We start from the raw sequence: 24,148 nt of genomic DNA on the forward strand, positions 1-24,148 counted from the left end.
CAACAGCGGTCCACAGCCTTTTTATGAATGTATAAGTGTATTAGTCATGAAAAAAATCACGGGAAAAAAACTATATAAGCTGCACCGGACTAAAAGCCGCAGGGTTCAAAATTTGAGAAAAAAGTAGCGGCTTATAGTTAGAAATTTACGGTATGAAGGAAAATCATGAAAATAAATGATCAGGGGTGCCCAAACCTTTGCATATGACTGTATATATACTATTTATACATACATAAAGGAGACACTAATAGAACCATAACAACAAAGTTAGGTTGAGCCAAAAGCCAAAAAATAAAGAATAGTTACAATAGTTTAATCAAGAAAAGTTTACATCATGTTTCTTCAAAACCATTACTTGTCTACATAAACAGTACCCTCTTCTAAGAAAGGTTCAATGTACTTATGGTAGAGGTCAATGTCCCAACTGATCTGATAAACATTGAACAGGTTGTTGCCCTCTCATTGTTAATCGATAAGAAATTTGGGCACAGGGTACAAGCAGCCGGAGTCAGTCCAGGCAAAAGAAACTGTATGGTATGTTTAATATTTGGATTGCTTAAATTCTGTGCTGTCACTGTTGACAGATGTAGTTGTTTGTTTAAACTACACCTTACTCAATGTCAGAATTTGATGGGATTGATCAAAACTTTGTAGAACGGTGCAGCAGTTGAAACCGTCAACAAGCTGTCTTGACTCAATACCACCCTACTTATTCAAAACTACTATTGCAAAATGAGTTGTACCAAGTAATCAGTTGCTCATTTCAGTCAGCCAAGTTTACTAAACTCCTGAAACTAGCTGCAATTAGCAAAAGAGAATGCTGGTTGCTTCAATGTTAGCATCACTACCATCTCAGACTTCCCTTTCTTAAAAAAGATTTCAGAGAAAGTGTTTGCTTTTCTGCATCCATTTGTTTTATTAGTTTGCAAATGCTTTTTGAGTTGTTAAAAGGCAAGGTAACAAGGTAACAGTGATAAAAATGACCCTTTTTTAAAATATGTTGCAGCCATCAAATTCAAAATGAGCAAACAGTGAAGCTTTTCAGCTTCACATTTCATTAAATCTTGCTTTAGAAGTGTATTGTCACGGTCGGGTGGAGCATGGAGCAGGACGACCAAGTGCAGCTTGGATCAGGGTTTATTGGTGAACTCAAAAAAGGCAAACTAACAGACTCGGCAACTGACATGACTTAACAAAACCTAACAACGAGACTGACCAAAATGACGTGAAACAAAAAGACAGGGTGACATTACAAATGACAGGAACAGGAACCAAAAAGACATCATGACATGAACACACAACAATGATCCAACCGGGAGTGAGGGGCAGACAGGACTTATATACACGACAGGTAACAAGAGACAGGTGGGAATAATCAAACTCTCCATGGGCACACAGGAAGGGAGGGGCGAGGACACAGACAGAAACCAAGAAACCGACACTTAGTGGAACAGCTGGGGCTAAGGCGTGACATGTATTATATTAAATTTGATTTGAAAAGGCTTTGTAAACATTGGCTTTTATTTTTATTTGTTTTACACCCCAACTTAGAATTAGTTTGTAACACACACGCACGCACACACACACACACACACACACACAAGCACACATACACGCACACGCATGCGCAAACAAACGCACGTCCATCTACTGTCATTTTTTTCATAAAATAAAATGCACTCATATATCAATCTTGCACTCACAGCCTTAATAAAAGTGGAAACAAAGTAAGAAGCAACATTTAGAATTGTGACAAATTAAGAAACGTTTGTCATTGAGCTGTTCAGATATGATTTGATTGAATGAGCCATTCATTCTAGTATGGAAAATGGCCTTGGTCATCTGTGACCTTGAACACCCAATGCAACCCTGGTTTCTGACATTGCAATATCAGGGGGGAAGTTTTTTTTATGTTTTCCAAGCTGCGAGTATTTGGGGTCACATTGCTTGAACTGTGATATAGAGGCATCCTACTGTATAACAACTTGATGTTTTTGTCATATTGAATTTAATTTTATTGATTCTTCACAGGTGCAACATGCATTCTAAAGAAGAAGTTCTCAGTCTCACAATTCTGGACTGACTGTCGAAAGCATAATGCAACAGTTTTCCAGTATATTGGTGAACTGTGCAGATACCTCTGCAACCAGCCAAAGGTACCAGTGTGTGTGTTATTTAACTGTGTGTGTTGTAGATTGGTATTGTCGATTTTAGGGGCGTGTGCATTTTTGGACTAGGTTGACACTGCAGGTCTTAAAGGGCTAGAGACATCCCTTTTTTTTTTTTCCAATTAGAACGGAATTTGATAGAATGTATAAAGTGAACACATTTGCCGCATTGGAAATTAAAAATGGACACCGATTACTAAGAATAAAGCTGAAATGAAACGCCAGTTTATCGATCGGGTCCCGCACGAAACCAAACTGGCGGCGCCATTACTGTGACGTCACAAGTTGTACATCTGGATGTCAACAAACCCAAACAACATGGCAGATGATAGCGACAGCTCCGTTTCTAGCGGCAATATTAGCATCATTTTATCCGATTCAGAAACCTCTTTTGACGCAGAATATGATGAATCTAGCAGTTCACTTGGGCTGAGCTGAGCACATTTTCTGAATTGTGCCCCTCCCGTCACTCTGGTTAGGTTGGCATAGTAAAAAGTGCTCTTGGGGGCTTTAGAGTGCCGAGTTGATCTCGGCACATGAAGACATAACCACCTGCAACCTTTGGTTTAGGTTTTATAAGCATTTTTAATTTGATTGCTTAAATCGCATTTTCTCGACGAGCTGAGCACGTTTTCTGAATTGTGCCTCTCCCGTCACTGTGGTTAGGTTGGCATAGTAAAAAGAGTAGAGTGCCGAGTTGACCACTGCGCATGGAGAAATGAACATCTGCAGCGTTTGGTTTAGGTTTTAGGCGCATTTTTAATTTTATTTCTTAAATCGCATTTTTTCAACGAGCTGAGCACGTTTTCTGAATTGTGCCCCTCCCGTCACGCTTCGACATACTTTTCAAAGTCAAAGTCTCAAAGTCTCCTTTATTGTCAATTCCTCTGCATGTCAAGACACAAAGAGATCGAAATTACGTTTCTCACTATCCCAGGGTGACAAGACAGAGTTCACAACGCACATACAAGTAAACAACACAGGAAAATTAAAACAAGAAGATGAACAATAAGAGTGATAGCACGCTAGCCGCTCCCGATGCACAGCAGAGTCCGGAAAGATGACAGTCAACCAGGCCACTGTGAACACGAGCACACAGCAGGCACGCACTGTCCGGTTCGTGGATCCTATCAGGCGAACTCAACCCATCTTGTCGTCCCGCGAACGAACGTACGCCAGGATAACGGAAGGCACGGCTAGGCGAGCTGGGTTGGCCGCAAACCTGGCCCGACGTCTCCGCGCTGGCCCCTCTTCTCTTTTTGTTTACATTCACTGAAGCTAAACGCGTACAACTTGAGACGTCATGAGACGTCACTTCCGGCTGGCGGCTCGGTGCAGTCAAGCTCGTCTGTGCGGCAAATTTAAATTATATTTTTCAGAGCAACAGCTTCCTTTTCGTTGTTTCGAGCGTCAATTTATATTTATAAGCCCATAAGCTAACTAAAACCGATTTATACATATACCGGTGTCTCTAGCCCTTTAATGCTCAATTTGTGTTTTTTTTAGATTTTCTTTGGTGTGTAAGCACCCAGTACATTACATACAGTATTGTGACCAATGTCTGTCTGGTGTGTGAACCAAATGCGTCCCCAAAGAGGCCAAAGGTCATTTTGGCTGCTTGTATCCGGATCTTGTTCTTTCTGTCATGACCCATAGCTAGTGACCATAAGTGAGGGCTGGAACGTAGATCGACTGGTAAATCAAGAGCTTTGCCTGACAGCTCAGCTCCTTCTTCATCACGACAGACCAGTACAGAGTCCACATTACAGCAGACGCTTCACCAATCCGCCTGTCCATCTCACGTTCCATCCTGCCCTCGCTCATGAGCGAGACCCCAAGATACTTGAAGTCCTCCACTTGGGGCAGGACCTCATCACCAACCCGGAGAGAGCATCCCATCCTTTTCTGACCGAGGACCATGGTCTCAGATTTAGAGGTGCTGATTTTCATCCCGACCACCTCGCACTCAGCTGCAAACCACTCCAATGAGCCTTGATGATCACAGTTTGAAGAAACCAACCGCACCACATCATTTGCAAAAAGTATAGATGCGATCCTGAGGCTGCAAACCCAGACCCCTTTAACGCCTAGGCTGCACCTAGAAATTCAGTCCGTAAAAGTTATTAACTTAATCGGTGACAAAGGGTAGCCTTGGCAAAGTCCAACCCTCACCGGAAATGAATATGACTTACTGCGGGAAATGTGGACCAACTCTGACATCGGTGATAAAGGAACCGACCAGGTCTTATCAGTGGGTTCGGTACCCCGTTCTCCTCCGAAGCACCCTCCACAGAACTTCCTGAGGGACACGGTCGAACGCCTTCTCTTAGTCCACAAAACACATGTGGACTAGTTGAGTGAACTCTCATGCACCCTTGAGAATCCTGCCATGGGTATATAGCTACCGTATTTTTCGCACCAAAAGGCGCACACTCATTGAATTTTGTTATTTTAGAAATTATTTCATATATAGGGCCAACCGGAGTAAAAGGCGCATAAAATAGAAGCTATACTGCAACAAACTGAGGTTGACTAGGGTTGCGGTATGCATCCACTAGCCAATAACCAATGAGCCCTCTGTAAACAATCGCGTTTCTCAAACTATCACCTACAAAATGATCAGAACTGACTAAAGTACGATCTAACGCATTGGTACTGCTTACCATGAGCCTCAGCAAAGTCTAAACAATTGCGTTTCTCAAACGATCTCCTATAAAATGATCGGAACTGACTAAAGTTCGATCTAACGCATTGGTACTGCTTACCTATGTTTCCCTTCCATATCGATCCGTAAATTTACTCTAAACATTAACAGAGCAGCCTATTTTGACGTAAAATAGCCTAGTGCGTATCACTATAGCATTAGCCACCCGCAAACTCCCATGAGCCTCAGCTCGCAGACTCCCATGAGCCTCAGCAAAGTGTAAACAATCGCGTTTTTGAGACGATTTTAGGTTTTTAGGTGTGCCCTATAGTCCAGAAAATACGGTAATCACTCTTCCACAGCCAGGATGAAAACTAGTGTTCCGCCTGAAACCGAGAGTCGAATTCCCGACAGACCCTCCTCTCCAGCACCCCTGAATAGACCTGAGAGCAAGGAGTGTGATTTTTCTGTAGTTGGAACACGCTCTCCTCTTTCTTAAAAAGGGTCTTCTTAAACCACCACCCCGGTCTGTTAATCCAGAGGCATGGTCCCCAATGTCCACACAATGTTGTACAGGTGTGTCAGCAAGGACAGTCCCACAACATCCAGAGCCTTTAAGAACTCCGGGCGGATCTCATCCACCACCTTGCCACCGAGGAGCTTTTTAACCACCTCTGTGACTTCAACCCCAGAGATGATAGAGCCCACCTCAGAGTCCCAAGGCTCTGCTTTCAAAATGGAAGGCGTGTCGGTGTAATTGACAAAGTCTTTTGAGGAGTATTTTCTCACCGATTTACAATGTCCCGAGTCGAGGTCAGCAGCACCCCGTCTCCACTATACACAGTATAGTGCACTGCTTCTCTCTCCTGAGACGTCAGACAGTGGACCAGAATTTCCTCCAAGTCATTTGGAAGTGATATTCCATGGCCTCACCGAACTCATCCCATGCCTGTGTTTTTGCCTCAGCAATCGCCAAAGCCGCATCCCACTTGGCCATCTGGTATCTGTCAGTATCGTCCGAATTCCCACAGGCCCAGAAGGCCCAATCGGACTTCTTCAGCTTGACGGTATCCCGTACCGCCGCCACACTCCAATACTACCAGAGATGCTAGCTGTTGAGCTTTGCATTCACGGCAGTGGCCAATTCCCTCTTTGGCCTGGAAAACGCATTATTTCCCAATAATATTTGGAAATTTGAAAACACATTTCTTCAGTCCACCTCAGATGATTTCCATCCCAGACCAGCGTTTCTGAGTGTAGTTGATGTGTGCTTTCTTTTTGCATAATAGAGTTTTACTTTGCATTTATAGATGTAGCGACGAACTACAGTGTATTGCTCATGCTGCTTGGGGAATCGATATTCTGGACTGTGACGAAAACCCTAAATTCCTTGCTGGGAATTTTTTTTTTAAACTGTTGGACTATTTTGCTCATGCAGTCCTTGACCCATCCTCTCTTGAGAACTATTGAGCCTTTTGCGGCTGCTTATTTTATACCAATTCATGTTAAAAATCAGCTTTTTTTTTTCTTAAGCCTTCTTTTTTTTGCCCTGTCCCAGCTTTTTTTTCCAAAATGAGACAATATTTGCACGAAATAAGTTAATTAGTTTGAACAATAATTATCTTGTCTTTGCAATGTAATGAAGTTGAGTATCGAATATCTTACCACCGGAATCTCGTACCGTGTCTCACTTTATGTTTATTAGCTTTTTTGTTTGTTAGCGATTCAGTCAGTCTTCAAAATCATGAATGGACTCAAGTGGATTACCGTATTTTCCGGACGATAAGTCACTCCGGAGTACAAGTCACACCAGCCATAAAATGCATAATAAAGATGAAAAAAAACCATATATAAGTCGCACCGGAGTACAAGTCGCATTTTTGGGAGAACTTTATTTAACAAAATCCAACACCAAGAACAGACATGAATAGGCAACAACAGGCTAAACGATACGGTATGCTAACATTACATAAACAAAAACAGGGGACTAAGAACGTGCCTGACGTAACGTCCATCCATCCATCCATCCATCCATCCATCCATCCATCCATCCATCCATCCATCCATCCATCCATCCATCCGTCCGTCCGTCCGTCCGTCCGTCCATCCGTCCATCCATTTTCTATACTGCTTGTCCCCACGGGGGTCACGGGCGTGCTGGAGCCAAGCCCAGCAGTCATCGGGCAGTCGAGGGGGGACACCCTGGACCGGTTGCCAGCCAATCGCACACAGAGAAGAACAACCATCCGCACTCGCACTCACACCTAGGGGCAATTTGGAGTCCTCAATCGGCCTACCAAGCATGTTTTTGCGATGTGGGAGGAAACTGGAGTGTCCGGAGAAAACTCACACGGGCACTGGAAGAACATGCAAACTCCACGCAGGGAGGGCCGGAGGTGGAATCAAACCCGCACCCTCCTAACTGTGAGGTGGACGTGCTAACCAGTGTCCCATCGACGTAACATATTAACAGTTATTCAACAACTATAACATAAATAACAAGTTTATCGAACCATCCGTGTCACTCCAAATCATTAAATCCATCGAAATCTTCGTCCTCTGTGTCACTTGTAAACAACTCCGCTGACTCCGGAAGTAGATGCTGCGTTGACGTCCGACTCATCATCAGTTGCAGTTCCAATTATTCCACAGGCCTATATAACTATATATAAACTGTATATCAAATAACTATAGCATAAATAACAAGTTTATCGAACCATCCGTGTCATTCCAAATCATTAAATCCATCGAAATCTTCGTCCTTTGTGTTGTCATGAAGTGAATGGAGCTGAGCGACCAAATACGTACAGCTTGGACCAGGGTTTATTGAAAGAACTCAAAAGACAAACTATAGATGCTCGACTAGGGACGTGAATAACTGAACAGAACTGGAAAAGACAGGAACCAAAAGAAACAAGAAGACATGAGACGAGAACAATCCGACGTGGAGTGACACGCAGACAGTACTTAAACATAAGACAGGTAACGAGAGGCAGGTGACGGCAATCACATAGATTGTGAGCTGACACAGGAGGGGCGGGGCGACGCGAACAGAAACCATGGCAACATTAAAATAAGGAAACGAACAGAGACGGATCGTGACACGTGTCACTTATAAACAACTCAGCTGACTCCGGAAGTGTAAGCGGCGCTGATGTCAGACTCATCATCAGTTGCAGTTCCAATTATTCCACAGGCCGAGAGCGCCCTCATGCAGTTTAGGGTGAAGATAACGTGACGTGATAAGTAAGTAATGTGTTAATGATCAAGTAATAATGTGTTAATGATTTTAATCATTTCACATATAAGTCGCTCCTGAGTCGCACCCATGGCCAAACTATGAAAAAACTGCGACTTTTAGTCCGGAAAATACGGTGCTAACATACAGTAGATGTGTGTGAGTCAAGAGCAGCATACTGCACTCACACTTTCCGATGACAATGGTTGTAGTCCAAACAAGAAACTATGGCTCTTCTCAGTTTTGAACCAATTTGAAAGGACACACTCACACAGGAACCTCTGTCGGCCACTGTTGACGCCCAGGCACATGCCACACAACTACGCCCCACTTCTACAAAGTACATATTTCACACACAGACACTATCATACATGCAGTATACTGTTAAGGTCTCAACGTACGTATATTTGAGATTTTTACTTCAACTGGGCGGGTCTTGAATGTGTCCCCCAAGACGAACGATGGTTTAGGGTTGAATATTTAATAAAAACTAGCAAATGTACCTGACCCAAATAGGTCACGATCCATTTTCAGTGTCAGCACTCTATTAAGCAAAAAGCACACCTTTTTTAGTTTCTCAATGATCAATGAATGGTTTATTTCCAAGGATTGAGATTGTTTGGTCAAATTTTGCATCAATTACAAACCGGATTCAGTTGAAGTTAGGAAATTGTGTAAAATGTAAATAAATCCAAAATACAACGATTTGAAAATTCATCTCAAACCCTATTCAATTGAATACACTAGAAAGAGAACATAATGTTCAAACTGATAAACTTAATTGTTTTTTGCCAAATAATAATTACCTTCAAATTTCATGGCTGCAACACTTCCAGTATAGGTTGGGAAAGGAGGCAAAAAAGACAGAGAAAGCTGAGAAAAGCTCATCAAACACCTATTGGGAACATCCCACATGTGATCAGGCTAATTGGGTACCATGATTGGGTATAAAAGGAGTCTCCCCAAACATGCTCAGTCATTCACAAGCAAGGATGGAGCGAGGTTCACCACTTTGTCCACATCTGCGTGAGAAAATAGTTGAACAATTTAAGAACAGCATTTCTCAAAGCAAAATTGCAAGGAATTTAGAGTTTTCAACATCTACGGTCCATAATATCATCAAAAGGTCAGAGAATCTGGTGAAATCACTGCACGTAAGCGCCACGTAACCAAGACTGAATGACCGTGACCTTCGATCCCTCAGACGGCACTGCCTTAAAAACTGACATGAATGTGTAAAGGATATCACAAAATGGGCTCAGGAAAACTTCAGAAAACCACTGTCAGTAAATACAGTTCATCACTACATCAGTAAGTGCGGATTAAAACTCTACCATGCAAAGCCAAAGCCGTTTATGAACAACATCCAGAAACACTGCCGGGTTCTCTGGGCCCGAGCTCATGTAAAATGGACTGATGCACAATGAAAAAGTGTTTTGTGGTCTGATGAGTCCAATTTTGAAATTGTTTTTTGGAAACACTGGACGTTGGGTCCTCCGGACCAAAGAGGAAGCGGACCATGCAGACTGTTATCAACGCAAAGTTCAAAAGCAAACATCTGTGATGGTATGGGGGTGCATTAGTTCCCATGGCATAGGTGACTTACATTTCTGTGAAGGCAACATAAATGCTGAAAAGTACATACAGATTTTGGAGCAACGTTTGCTGCCGTCCAAGCGACGTCTTTTGCATGGACGCCGCTGCTTATTTCAGCAAGATAATGCCAAGCCACATTCTGCACGTGTTACAACAGCGTGGCTTCGAAGTAAAAGAGTCCAGGTTCTCCCCTGGCCCGCTTGCAGTCCAGACCTGTCTCCCATTGAAAATGTGTGGCGCATTATGAAACGTAACATACGACAGGGAAGACCCCGACGGTTGAACAACTGAAGCGGTTCATTAAGCAACAATGGGAAAGAATTCCACATGAGAAGCGAAGAGAATTAGTCTCTTCTCTTCCAAAACGTTTATTGCGTGTTATTAAAAGGATGATGTAAAGAAGTGGTAAACATGCCCTTTCCCAACTTCTGCTGCACGTGTTGCAGCCATGAAATTCTAAGTTAATTATTATTTGAAATATAAAATAAAGTTTATGAGTTTGAGCATTAAATATGTTGTCTTTGTTGTGTATTCAATTGAATATAGGTTGACAAGGATTTTCAAATCATTGTATTTTGTTTTTATTTACATTTTACACAATTCCCCAACTTCAATCAAATCCGGTTTGTATTTTGTGGAGGTTATGGAATATCGTCTATGACAGTTTTCTTGTCCAAAATCATTGAGTCGTGAATCACACTATGCTCTGCGAACCAAAGAAAAACGTCTTTTGTTGCCTTTGTTTGCTCCTCCCACAGATACATATGCACGTACACGTCATTTCATGGCGGAGCTCCTTGTTCATGCAAGACTGAAAGTCCTCTTTGTCTACAATTCTTCTGGTATTTTGTTGAGTGGGTGAATGCTTGGCGATGGCACTGTGCTCGTTTGTAGTCATCTGAATATCAGTAATTAGAAAAGCAACCATTTGCACACATGAATTACACCCATCAAAGGACATACTCACGCAGGGAGTGCTTATTACTGCGTATGCAAACCTTGACTAATCGATTGGCAACTGGTATGTGAAACAATCGTATTTTTTAATAGTATTTTTCTGCTATTTACAATATTGATTAAAATGATTAACTATCACTTGTAAGACACTTGCACTCCCATTTTGGCTGTAAATTGAATTTATTGGTCAAAGTAGTTTCATAAGGAAACTGAGCTGGCAGCAATGGTGTTATTAACACTTAAACATTAATTTTACATTTTACATTAATTCTTATGGAGAGAAAACGCTCCTACTTATGAACTTTTTGATCTATAAACCCGATCACGGAACAAATGAAGTTTGTAAGTAGAAGTTTCACTGAACTTACAATTGACCAACGACCGTCAAAAAGGTTAGACGCCGACAAAATATCTTTTATCTATAAAAACGCACGCACACACAATTGACCAAATTTTGTTGATCCGTTTTTTGGCCTTCGTCATTTGCCTAGGCCAGACCTGGGCAAAATACGGCCCGCGGGCCACATCGGCCCTTTGTGCGTCCCTGTCCGGCCCGCATGAGGCCAATCGTAAATTATATTTGATTACAACTTAATTAAAAAAAAAAAAAAAAAAACAGTGTCGTGCGTGCAATACAACTGTTTTGCTTTTATTTTGAAAGGCGTCGCACTTCCGTGTAGCGTACGTGTATGTGAGCTGTGCGTGAAGGTGAACAGTGCGAAGTAATGCTGCCCTCGAAATGTGTGCTGACCCTCAGAAAAGAAAAGTTGACAAGGAGTGCCGTGTTTTCAACAAGACATGGACTGCCAAGTATTTCTTTACAGAAATGAAAGGTAAAGCCGTGTGCCTGATTTGTGGTACACAGGTCGCTGTGTTTAAAGAATATAATTTGAGTCGTCACTACACGACCAAGCATGAGAAAAAATACATGTCTGATAAACAGCGCGCAACAGAGGCTGATGCATTACTAGCAAAACTGCAAGCCCAACAAGGACTTATGTTCAAACTTCACACCCAGAGATGCAGCGGCTTTGTCATTTGAGGAAAAGTTAAAGAAGTTAAGAATAAATTGTACTGATGAATGACTGTTTTTTTATTTGACCTATACACCACAATTTCACATAGCTTAATATAAATATAAACAGAATAATTGTATTCTTCTAATTACCAGTACCAGCTATTTAAAATAAATAATTTAGTGCATTTTACAATGGAAGAAAATTGAGCAGGTTTAAGTTATCATAGGTGTGGCCCTCTGACACAACTCAGGTTTTTCATGTGGCCCCTTGTAAAAATTAAAACATTAGCATTTGTTTTTATATTCTCACTCTTGTAATGTAACTTTTATCCCCCTCAGACAGAGATCGACAAGGTCCACTCGGTGCGGATGGGAGTCGGGAATGGGCTGCGTCAGGATGTCTGGCAGGAGTTCCATAGACGCTTTGGAAACATAAAAATGTGCGAGGTGTATGGCTCCACTGAGGGAAATCTGTGTTTCATGAATTACATGGGCAAGATTGGCACAGTGGGGCGTTCCAACTTCATCTACAGGGTGAGCTGAAGTCGAACCCACACCCTCTGACTTGTGAGGCGGACATGCTAACCAGTGCTCCACAGTGCCGCCTGAAAACCATAAAATACATCTTTACATGCAGTATATTGCCCTTTCACAACCTCTTCCCTTAAAGCGCCTTACAAACACATATAATTATGGAAGTGGCGAGTGTGTCTTGCTGGTCCGCTATTCATTTTAAAGACAGATATTAGTACTGGCAACTTCCTATCATTTGTTACCAATCCTGGATGTTTCAAGAGAAGAGAGACCAAAATGAGGACGAAGACACAGTGGGAACAGGAAGGTCACATAGGCAATCACATAACACAGACTGTAATCTATATTCATTGTTTTCACATCGCAATTTCACTCACCCAGATGAAAGTCAAGCCTGTAAATCGCCGCAACAATTCTTCATACTTAGCATTACGGTAGCATGCCGGCAACTACCAACTTCAGAATAAAAGATGGCCCTCAGAGCATTGGCAGCATGTGACTGTAATACGTACATGGTATAACCAATTGTGGCTGCAACCTTGACTTTGACTTATTTTGTGCCTGAAAATACAGAAAGCATAGTGTTAACTCAACCTTGTTAGTAGTGCTGAAAAGACCAAGCTAATGATATTTTCAAATGTCAAAAGGAAGACGATAACCCAAATGTTCTTACTTTTAGACATACACTACCATTCAAAAGTTTGGGGTCACTTAGAAATGTCCTTATTTTAAAATAAAATCATTATTTTTTTTCAATTTCAATAAGATTAAACTAATGAGGAATACACTCTATACATGTGGTAAATTACTATTCTAGCTGCAAACATCTGGTTTTAAATGCAATATCTATTACATAGGTGTATAAAGGCCCATTTTCAGCAACCATCCCTCCAGTGTTCTAATAGTCCATTGTGTTTGATGATTGTGTTAGAAGGCTATTGCATGATTAGAAAACCCTTGAAAACCTTCATGCAATTATGTTATTCAGCAATTGTATCCAAACCCAGTCCTCGAGGGCTACTGTTCTGCATGTTTTAGATGTCTCCCTCCTCCAACACACCTGATTCAAATGATCAGACCCACAGATATTGAGACTGGATTTTTTACTGAATTTTACTGTCTAATGAAATATAACTTTGTTGTGTAGCTCCTGCTCAAATATGATCTGGTAAAGTATGACATGATGAAAGATGAGCCAATGAAAGATCAGTATGGTTTCTGTCAGCGAGTAAAAAAAGGTAAGATTTTTTCCACTCACTGAAGTAGTTTTCATCTAAAGTGCCTTAGTAATGATCTGAACTTTACTGCCATTTCTCAGGTGAGACAGGGCTTTTGCTATCTAAAGTAAGTGCCGTAACCCCTTTCTTTGGGTACGCCGGAAGCAAGCAGCTGACTGAAAAGAAGTTGATAAGGAACGTGTTTGTCAAGGGAGATGCCTACTTTAACACAGGTGACCTGATGGCTGAAGATAGTGATGGTTTCATCTCTTTCAAAGACAGAGTTGGAGATACCTACAGGTACAATTGTATATGATTTCATTGAATCATCAAGTCAAAGGCAGGGTATGCAACTGTTTTTCCAAATGTTTTTTCCACTTAGTTACAATTGGGTATTTGTATAGAATAGTGAGAATTAAAATAATTTTGTTTTAATTGCAGTGTTGTTAACTTTGGCTAATTTTGTTTTCCTGGATTCAGGTGGAAAGGTGAAAATGTAGCAACAACAGAGGTGGCAGAAAGCCTTGGGTCAGTTGATTTTATCCAAGAAGTCAATGTGTATGGTGTGGAAATACCAGGTATAGTATGTTTCTTTATAGAGCAATTACCTAAAATGTCTCAATGTCAGCCCCTACCACATTCCTAAAAAGGTATTTACAATGAATTTACAAAGAATGATGTAAGGGTCAGTCCAACAGAGATTTTTTCATACCTTGGTGCTGATATTTGCTGGGAAAAACACTGATAATAAAATAATATAACTTCCTTTTACATTGGAAATTGTACGTTTATGCATATATTTTAATTTCCCAACCGGGGAGTCGCTGATGGTGAAGAGGTACACTTGCCTGGCTTGTGTGCTGACACTGTGAGTTCGATTCCCGCATATTACGGTGTGAATGTGTGTGTGAGACACACGCACGCACACACACACACACACACACACACACACACACACACACACACACACACACACACACACACACACACACACACACACATAAACATACACATGCACATACACACACACACACAAAATCCCAACCTCTTATCCTCATGAGGGTGGCAGGCATACTAGAGCCTATCCCAACAGTCATTGATGAGTAGGCAGGGTACACCCTCATCCACACTCACACCTATGAACAATTTGGAGTGCTCAATCGGCCTACCATTCATGTCTTTGGAATGTGAGAAGGAACCGGAGCTATTTATGCATACCGTATTTTTCAGAATAAATGTCGCTCCGGAATATACAGAACTGTCTCAGAAAATTTTAATATTGTGATAAAGTTCTTTATTTTCTGTAATGCAATTAAATAAACAAAAATGTCATGCATTCTGGATTCATTACAAATCAACTGAAATATTGCAAGACCTTTATTATTTTAATATTGCTGATTATGGCTTACAGCTTAAGAAAACTCAAATATCCTATCTCAAAATATTACAATATTTCCTCAGACCAAGTAAAGAAAAAAGATTTATAACAGCAAAACAAAATCAAACATTTGAAAATGTCCATTGATGCACTCAGTACTTGGTTGGGAATCCTTTTGCACGGATTACTGCTTCAATGCGGCATACCATTGAGGCAATCAGCCTTGGGCATTGTGGTGTTATGGATGCCCAGGATCCTTCAATAGTAGCCTTTAGCTCATTTGCATTGTTGGGTCTGGTGCCTTTCAGCTTCTTCTTCACAATACCCCACAAGTTCTCTATGGGGTTCAGGTCAGGCCAATCAAGGACAGTAATGCCATGGTCAGTACACCATTTACTGGTGGTTTTGGCACTGTGGGCAGGTGCTAGATCATGCTGGAAAATGAAATCATCATTATAGAGCTTTTCAGTAGATGGAAGCATGTAGTGCTCTAAATTCTGCATTTACTCTGGACTTGATGAAACACAGTGGACCAACACCAGCAGCTGACATGGCTCCCCAAACCATTGCTGACTGTGGGAACTTCACACTGGATTTCAAGCAACTTGGATTTTACTTTTCTCCAGCCTTTTCTTCAGACTCTGGCCCCTTGACTTCCAAATGAAATACAAAACTTGCTTTCGTCTGAAAAGAGGACTTTGGACCACTCTGCAACTGTCCAGTGCTTCTTTTCCATAGCCCAAGTCAGACGCTTCTTCCGTTTTCTTGAGTTCAGAAGTGGCTTGACCATGGGAATATGGCTATTGTAGCCCATTTCCTGGACACGTCTGTGAACAGTGACTTTTGATACTTGAACTCCAGCTTCAGTCCACTGTCTTTGAAGCTCCCCCAAATTCTGGAAGCGACTCTTCTTCACAATGCTGTTAAGGCTGCGGTCATCTCTCTTGGTTGTGCAGCATTTCCTGCCACATTTCCCCCTTCCAACAGACCTTTTGTGGATGTGCTTTGAAACTGCACTCTGTGAACAGCTTGCTCTTTGAGAAATTTCTTTTTGTGTCTTACCCTCCTGATGGAGGGTGTCAATGATGGTCCTCTGGACAGCAGTCAGATCAGCAGTCTTCCCCATACTTGTGATTTAGTTTACTGAACCAAGCTGTGTGTTTTTCAAGGCTCAGGAAACCCTTGCAGGTGTTTCGAGTTAATTAGACAATTCAAGTGATTAGTTGAATACCCTACTTAGTAGATGTCAAAGTCATCTTTTTTTGCGGGCCGCATTGTAGTTCTTTCGGAGGGCCATTATGACTGTCAACCCAAATAAATGTATGAGCACCTCATATTATATACAATAAAAACTACAAAACAAACAACTCGTTTTCAAATCAGACGAGTAAAAACTAGTCAAATATTTAAAAATATATATATTACAAGAGAAGACAATTTGCAACTGTAGTAATGACACACAAATTTGATGCACAATTTGTCTCTCCGCGGGCCACATAAAATGATGTAGCGGGCCGTATCTGGCCCCCGGGCCTTGAGTTTGACACCTGTGCCCTACTAGTTTATTTTTTCATGATCTTCTAATATTTTGAGATAGGATAATTGAGTTTTCTTGAGCTGTATGCCATAATCAGCAATATTAAATTGTAATGAATCCAGAATGAATGACTTTTTTTTTTTTAATTGCATTACAGAAAATAATGAACTTTATTACAATATTCTAATTTTCTGAGATAGTCTTGTACTTTATATATGGGCCTGTGGAATAATTGGAACCGCAATTGACGATGAGTCTGACATCAATGCCGCATGTACTTCTGGAGTCAGGAGCGGCGTTGTTTACACAGAAGATGAAGATTTCGATGGATTAATGAATTCAGTGTTGTAAATCTCACACCAAAAAAGCCCTTACCCTCTTACCATTTCCAAGTGTTCGCCGAGCCTGCAGATATGATCATATCTTAAAATGTTGGGCTCAAACTCACAAAACAGCAATGCTAAGGGATAAATCATTATTCAAGATTCTTTTAGTGGCCTTAATTTTAGTTCCATTTAAACATACTGTATAAGTGCCAATATTCAACTCGCTGGCATGTCATCTCTAAGTAATATGCAGCATTGATATGAATAAGAGTGATGGCTTCCTCTTCTGAAGGGACAGACAGAAGGCCATCGTCAACATAGAAATTCCTCTCAACAAACAGCCTCTATGCCTGCCGTACTCCATCTCTCCCTCTGCAGCAGCTCTTCGAAGCCCATATGTGGCCACGGATGTTGATGGGCGATTTCCAAACACATGTACTCAATGAGGTCGTCATCCAGGCCATTATTGCGTTACTGCCACTGGCTCCCTCCTAAACCCCAGCAATACCCCGAGCAAACTGTTGTTCATATTTGGGCCCGTGAGGAGGACTTTATTGAGGTATTACTTACTGTCATGCTATATCACTGGTCGACGTAATATGCAGTACCTTATTACTTACTGCCACCCAGTGTTCAGAATGAGACACCACCATTAAATTAAACAGTGCTCGCTCGCTCGCTCGCTCTCTCTCTCTCTCTCTCTCTCTCTCTCTCTCTCTCTCTCTCTCTCTCTCTCTCTCTCTCTCTCTCTCTCTCTCTCTATATATATATATATATATATATATATATACTATGTATACTGTGTGTGTATATATATATATATATATATATATATATATATATATATATATATATATATATATATATATATATATATATATATATAGGCGGCTCGGTGGCGCACTGGGTAGCACGTCCGCCTCACAGTTAGGAGGGTGCGAGTTCGATTCCACCTCCGGCCCTCCCTGTGTGGAGTTTGCATGTTCTCCCCGGGCCCGCGTGGGTTTTCTCCAGGCGCTTTCCCCTCCCACATTCCAAAAACATGCTTGGTAGGCCGATTGAAGACTCCAAATTGTCCCTAGGTGTGAGTGTGAGTGCGGTGGTTGTCTGTCTCTGTGTGCCCTGCGATTGGCTGGCAACCAGTTCAGGGTGTCCCCCGCCTACTGCCCGATGACGGCTGGGATAGGCTCCAGCACGCCCGCGACCCCCGTGGGGACTAAGCGGTTCAGAAAATGGATGGATGGATGGATATATATATATATATATATACACACATACATACATACATACATACATACATACATACATATATATAAAAACTTTTCCTCACCCCCGTGGGTGGTCTCTTTTTCCCTTCAAGCTCGGGTCCTCTACCAGAGGCCTGGGAGCTTGAGGGTTCTATGCAGTATCTTTGCTGTTCCTAGTGCTGCACTTTTCTGGACTGAGATGTCAGATGTTTTTCCTGGGATCTGTTTCAGCCACTCCTCCAGTTTGGGGGTTACTGCCCCTAGTGCTCCAATGACCACAGGTACCACTGAAGTCTTCACTCTCCAGGCCTTCTCCAGCTCTCTCTGAGCCCTTGATATTTCTCAAGTTTCTCATGTTCCTTGTTCCTAATGTTACCATCATTTGGGATGGCTATGTCAACCACAACGGTTTTCCTCTGCTCTTTGTCCACCACCACAATGTCCGGTTGGTTCGCCATTACCATTCTGTCTGTCTGGATCTGGAAGTCCCAGAGGATCTTGGCTTGGTCATTCTCTACCACCTTTGGAGGTGTTTCCCACTTGGATCTTGGGACTTCCAGTCCATACTCTGCACAGATGTTCCTGTACACTATTCCAGCTACTTGGTTATGGCGCTCCATGTATGCTTTACCTGCCAGCATCTTACACCCTGCAGTTATGTGCTGGATTGTCTCAGGACCTTCTTTGCACAATCTACACCTGGGGTCTTGTCTGGTGTGGTAGATTTGGGCCTCTATTGCTCTGGTGCTCAAGGCCTGTTCTTGTGCAGCCAGGATCAGTGCCTCTGTGCTGTCCTTCAGACCAGCTCTTTCTAGCCATTGGTAGGTAGGATTTCTGGATATCAGCCACTTCAGCTATGTTTCGGTGGTACATCCCATGTAGGGGCTTGTCCTCCCATGATGGTCCCTCCAGCACCTCATCTTCCTTTGATGCCCATTGTCTGAGACATTCACTGAGCACGTGATCCGTTGGGGCCTTATCCCTGATGTACTTATGGATCTTGGATGTTTCATCTTGAATAGTGGCTCTCACGCTCGCTAGTCCTCGGCCTCCTTCTTTACGGCTAGTGTACAGTCTCAGGGTGCTGGACTTGGGATGGAACCCTCCATGCATGGTTAGGAGCTTCCGTGTCTTGATATCTGTGGTCTGTATATCTTCCTTTGGCCACCGTATGATTCCTGCAGGGTGTCTGATTACTGGTAGGGCATCGCTGTTAATGGCTAGGGACTTGTTCTTGCCGTTGAGCTGACTTCTTAGGACTTGCCTTACTTGATGGAGGTATTTGGCTGTGGCTGCTTTCCTTGTTTCCTTGTCAAGGTTGCCATTTGCCTGTGGAATTCCAAGGTATTTGTAGCTGTCCTCGATGTCTGCTATTGTTCCTTCTGGGAGTGAGACCCCCTCTGTGTGGATTACCTTTCCTCTTTTAGTCACCATGCGGCCACATTTCTCAAGTCCGAATGACATTCCGATGTCAGAGCTGTAGATCCTGGTAGTGTGGATCAGGGAGTCAATGTCCCGCTCGTTCTTAGCGTACAGCTTTATGTCATCCATGTAGAGGAGGTGGCTGATGGTGGCCCCGTTCCTGAGTTGGTATCCATAGCCCGTCTTGTTGATTATTTGGCTGAGGGGGTTCAGTCCTATACAGAACACCATTGGGGACAGAGCGTATCCTTGGTATATACCACATTTGATGGTCACGTGTGCAAGCGGCTTGCCATTGGCTTCAAGTGTGGTTTTCCACTGTTTCATCAAGTTGGCGATGAAGGTTCTCAGAGTCCCATTGATGTTGTACAGCCTCAAGCATTCAGTGATCCAAGTATGTGGCATTGAGTCATATGCTTTCTTGTAATCAATCCAGGCAGTGCTCAGGTTAGTACGTCTGGTTCTGCAGTCTTGGGTGACTGTTCTATCCACCAGGAGTTGATGTTTTGCTCCTCTGGTATTTTTACCAATCCCTTTCTGAGCAGTGCTCATGTATTGATCCATGTGCCCGCTGATCTTATCTGATATTATGCCCGACATCAGCTTCCATGTTGTGGAGAGGCAGGTGATTGGCCGGTAGTTGGATGGGACTGTACCCTTTGAAGGATCCTTCTGGATCAGGATCGTTCGCCCTTGGGTGAGCCATTCAGGGTGAGTCCCATCCCTTAGCAGCTGGTTCATTTGTGCTGCCAGGCGCTCATGGAGAGTTGTAAGTTTCTTGAGCCAGTAGCTGTGGATCATGTCAGGGCCTGGTGCTGTCCAGTTTTTCATTCCTGAGACTCTTCTCTGGATGTCTGCCACTGTGATGTTTACTGGGTTCTGTTCAGGGAGCTTGCTGTGGTCCTTTCTCAGAGCCACCAGCCACTGTGCATCCTTCTTATGTGATGCCTCCCGCTCCCATATATCCTTCCAGTACTGTTCAGTTTCCAGCCTTGGTGGGTCTGCTCTGCTATTATTCCCCTGCCACTGAGCGTACACTTTCGCTGGTTGTGTTGTGAACAACCTGTTTATTCGTCTGGCTTCATTCTCTCTTGTGTACCTCTTTAGGCGGCTGGCCAAGGCTTGGAGTCTTTGTTTGGCAGTTTCGAGTGCTTCAGGTATGGGCATATGGCTGTATTTCTTGGGAACTTGCTTTTTCATTGCACCTTTCTGGGCCTCAGTCATTTGGCTCACTTCTCTCCGTGCTATCTTGATTTTGGCCTCCAGCCTTCTCTTCCATGGTGGGCACTGTTGTGGTCGCATATGGTCATTCTTCTTGTAGCCAAGCATTTCTAGGATCACTGCTGCTGAGGTGTATATCAGCTCATTGGTTTCAGTGATGGTAGCCGTAGGAATTGTTGTCAGTGCTGCATTCACATCTTCTAGGAGACTTTCTGAGGGTACTTCACTTAGCCTCTGCAGTGTGTATCTAGGTTCCAAAGCATTCATTCTCACCGTGATCTTGTTCTTCAGGTCAGTTGCTGCCTCGTTCAGCTTGATTGTGCTTATTGGGGTTTCGTACCCAACCTCTGGACTTGTACATGGATTTAACTCGTCTCTGACCTGGTGCTCTGGTTGACCTTCGCTATGGCTTTTGTGTTGTATCTCATCAATCTCGAGCTGTGATAGCAGGTGCCGTTTATGGATATTGGAACATTGAGCTACTAGTTGCTTGGCCGATAGTGTTGACTGTGGGTATCGAAGTTGCCATTGTTCCCGCATTCTCCGCATGTAACCCCTCTCGCTCGGGTTGCTGGAGTAGTAGCATTCCAACGGACCCTTATTCTCGCATCTCGCCCATTTGTGTCTTGTTCCAGTAGCCCATTTTTCATCAGGGTGCTCTGGTTCCCCAGCACCTGACGCAGAGCTTGTTTGTCCGGGCGACGTCTTAGCCGGCATGTCTTTCGTTTCTTGTACTCTCATTACGTCTGAGGTAGGCGGTATCATTAAGGGTCTTGTGCCCCTGCCGGGAATCGAACCCGGGTCTCTGATTGTGACTTACTGATTGAGCTAGTCAGCCGTGTATATATATATATATGATCCTAGGAGCCATGTTGTCGGGGGCTTCATGCCCCTGGTAGGGTCACCCATGGCAAACGGGTCCTAGGTGAGGGGCCAGACAAAGCACGGCTCACAGAAGCCCCTTATGATGAGTGGTATAAATGGACTTAGTTTTCCTTCGCCCGGACGCGGGTCACCTGGGCCTCCCTCTGGAGCCAGGCCTGGAGGCGGGGCTCGAAGGCGAGCGTCTGGTGGCCGGGCCTTCGCCCATGGGGCCCGGCCGGGCATAGCCCGAAAAGGAAACGTGGGTCCCCCTTCCCATGGGCTCACCACCTGTGGGAGGGGCCAAAGGGGTCGGGTGCAATGTGTGCTGGGCGGCAGCCAAAGGCAGGGACCTTGGCGGTCTGATCCCCGGCTGCAGAAGCTGGCTCTTGGGACATGGAATGTCACCTCTCTGGCTGGAAAGGAGCCCGAGCTGGTGTGCGAGGCAGAAAAATTCCGACTAGATATAGTCGGACTAGCCTCCACGCACAGTTTGGGTTCCGGTACAAGCCCTCTCGAGAGGGGCTGGACTCTCTTCCACTCTGGAGTTGCCCACGGTGAGAGGCGTCGAGCAGGTGTGGGTATACTTATTGCCCCCCGGCTGGGCGCCTGCACATTGGGGTTCACCCCGGTGAACGAGAGGGTAGCCTCCCTCCGCCTTCGGGTGGGGGGACGGGTCCTGACTGTTGTTTGTGTCTATGCACCAAACAGCAGCTCAGAGTACCCACCCTTCTTGGGGTCCCTGGAGGAAGTGCTGGAGAGCGCTCCTTCTGGGGACTCCATCGTTCTACTGGGTGACTTCAATGCTCACGTGGGCAATGACAGTGAGACCTGGAAGGGCGTGATTGGGAGGAACGGCCCCCCCGATCTGAACCCGAGCGGTGTTCTATTGTTGGACTTCTGTGCTCGACATGGATTTTCAATAATGAACACCATGTTCAAGCATAAGGGTGTCCATGTGTGCACTTGGCACCAGGACACCCTAGGCCGCAGTTCGATGATCGACTTTGTAGTCGTGTCATCGGATTTGCGGCCGCATGTTTTGAACACTCGGGTGAAGAGAGGGGCGGAGCTGTCAACTGATCACCACCTGGTGGTGGGTTGGCTCCGATGGTGGGGGAAGATGCCGGTCCGACCTGGCAGACCCAAACGCTCTGTGAGGGTCTGCTGGGAACGTCTGGCAGAATCTCCTGTCAGGAAGAGTTTCAACTCCCACCTCCGGCAGAGCTTTTCCCACGTCCTGGGGGAGGCGGGGGACATTGAGTCTGAGTGGACCATGTTCCGCGCCTCCATTGTTGAGGCGGCCGACCGGAGCTGTGGCCGTAAGGTCGTTGGTGCCTGTCGTGGCGGCAATCCCCGAACCCGCTGGTGGACACCGGCGGTAAGGGATGCCGTCAAGCTGAAGAAGGAGTCCTATCGGGCCGTTTTGGCCTGCGGGACTCCGGAGGCAGCTGACAGGTACCGGATGGCCAAGCGGAACGCGGCTTCGGCGGTTGCTGAGGCAAAAACCCGGGCGTGGGAGGAGTTCGGTGAGGCCATGGAGAATGACTTTCGCACGGCTTCGAGGAAATTCTGGTCCACCATCCGGCGTCTCAGGAGGGGGAAGCAGTGCAACGTCAACACTGTTTACAGTGGGGATGGCGTGCTGCTGACCTCGACTCGGGACGTCGTGAGTCGGTGGGGAGAATACTTCGAAGACCTCCTCAATTCCACCTACACGCCTTCCATTGAGGAAGCAGGGCCTGGAGACTCTGAGGTGGATTCTCCAATCTCTGGGGTCGAAGTCACTGAGGTAGTTAAAAAACTCCTCGGTGGCAAGGCGTTCTTAAAGGCTCTGGATGTTGTAGGGCTGTCATCGCTGACACAACGTTGCGTGGACATCGGGGACAGTGCCTCTGGATTTGCAGACTGGGGTGGTGGTTCCCCTCTTTAAGAAGGGGGACCGGAGGGTGTGTTCCAATTACAGGGGAATCACACTCCTCAGCCTCCCTGGTAAGGTCTATTCAGGGGTGCTGGAGAGGAGGGTCCGTCGGGAGGTCGAACCTCGGATTCAGGAGGAGCAGTGTGGCTTTCGTCCTGGCCGTGGAACAGTAGACCAGCTCTACACCCTCGGCAGGATCCTCGAGGGTGCATGGGAGTTCGCCCAACCAGTCCACATGTGTTTTGTGGACTTGGAGAAGGCGTTCGACCGTGTCCCTCGGGAGGTTCTGTGGAGGGTGCTTCGGGAGTACGGGGTGCCGAGCCAACTGATAAGGGCGGTTCGGTCCCTGTATCACCGATGCCAGAGTCTGGTCCGCATTTCCGGCAGTAAGTCGGATTCGTTCCCAGTGAGGGTTGGACTCCGCCAAGGCTGCCCTTTGTCACCGATTCTGTTCATAATTTTAATGGACAGAATTTCTAGGCGCAGCCGAGGCGTTGAGGGGGTCCGGTTTGGGGACCTCAGCATCGCGTCCCTGCTTTTTGCAGATGACGTGGTGCTGTTGGCTTCTTCAGGCCGTGATCTCCAGCTCTCGCTGGAACGGTTCGCAGCCGAGTGTGAAGCGGTCGGGATGAGGGTCAGCACCTCCAAATCCGAGTCCATGGTCCTCGATCGGAAAAGGGTGGAATGCCCTCTCCGGATCGGGGATGAGATCCTGCCCCAAGTGGAGGAGTTCAAGTATCTTGGAGTCTTGTTCACGAGTGAGGGGAGGATGGAGCGTGAGATCGACAGGCGGATCGGTGCAGCGTCGGCAGTAATGCGGACCCTGTACCGGTCCGTTGTGGTGAAGAGAGAGCTGAGCCAAA

The 24,148-nt window shown here is 44.7% G+C and overlaps 1 protein-coding gene across 7 annotated transcripts in view; it reads left to right on the forward strand.

Moving 5' to 3' along the window:
* Positions 1 to 24,148, forward strand: part of slc27a6 (solute carrier family 27 member 6) — a 51,990-nt gene that overhangs the window by 22,993 nt on the left and 4,849 nt on the right. For 4 of the 7 annotated variants that reach the window (XM_049738676.2, XM_049738674.2, XM_049738677.2 and 1 more), the window contains 5 exons: positions 2,032 to 2,156; positions 11,961 to 12,155; positions 13,303 to 13,393; positions 13,474 to 13,672; positions 13,853 to 13,950. In XM_049738676.2, coding sequence (XP_049594633.1) covers positions 2,032 to 2,156; positions 11,961 to 12,155; positions 13,303 to 13,393; positions 13,474 to 13,672; positions 13,853 to 13,950 — 708 coding nt within the window. The other 3 variants (XM_049738675.2, XR_011087973.1, XM_049738679.2) reach the window with 3 other exon arrangements.

The sequence above is a fragment of the Syngnathus scovelli genome, chromosome 13 (assembly GCF_024217435.2).
Source record: "Syngnathus scovelli strain Florida chromosome 13, RoL_Ssco_1.2, whole genome shotgun sequence".
NCBI lineage: Eukaryota > Metazoa > Chordata > Actinopteri > Syngnathiformes > Syngnathidae > Syngnathus > Syngnathus scovelli.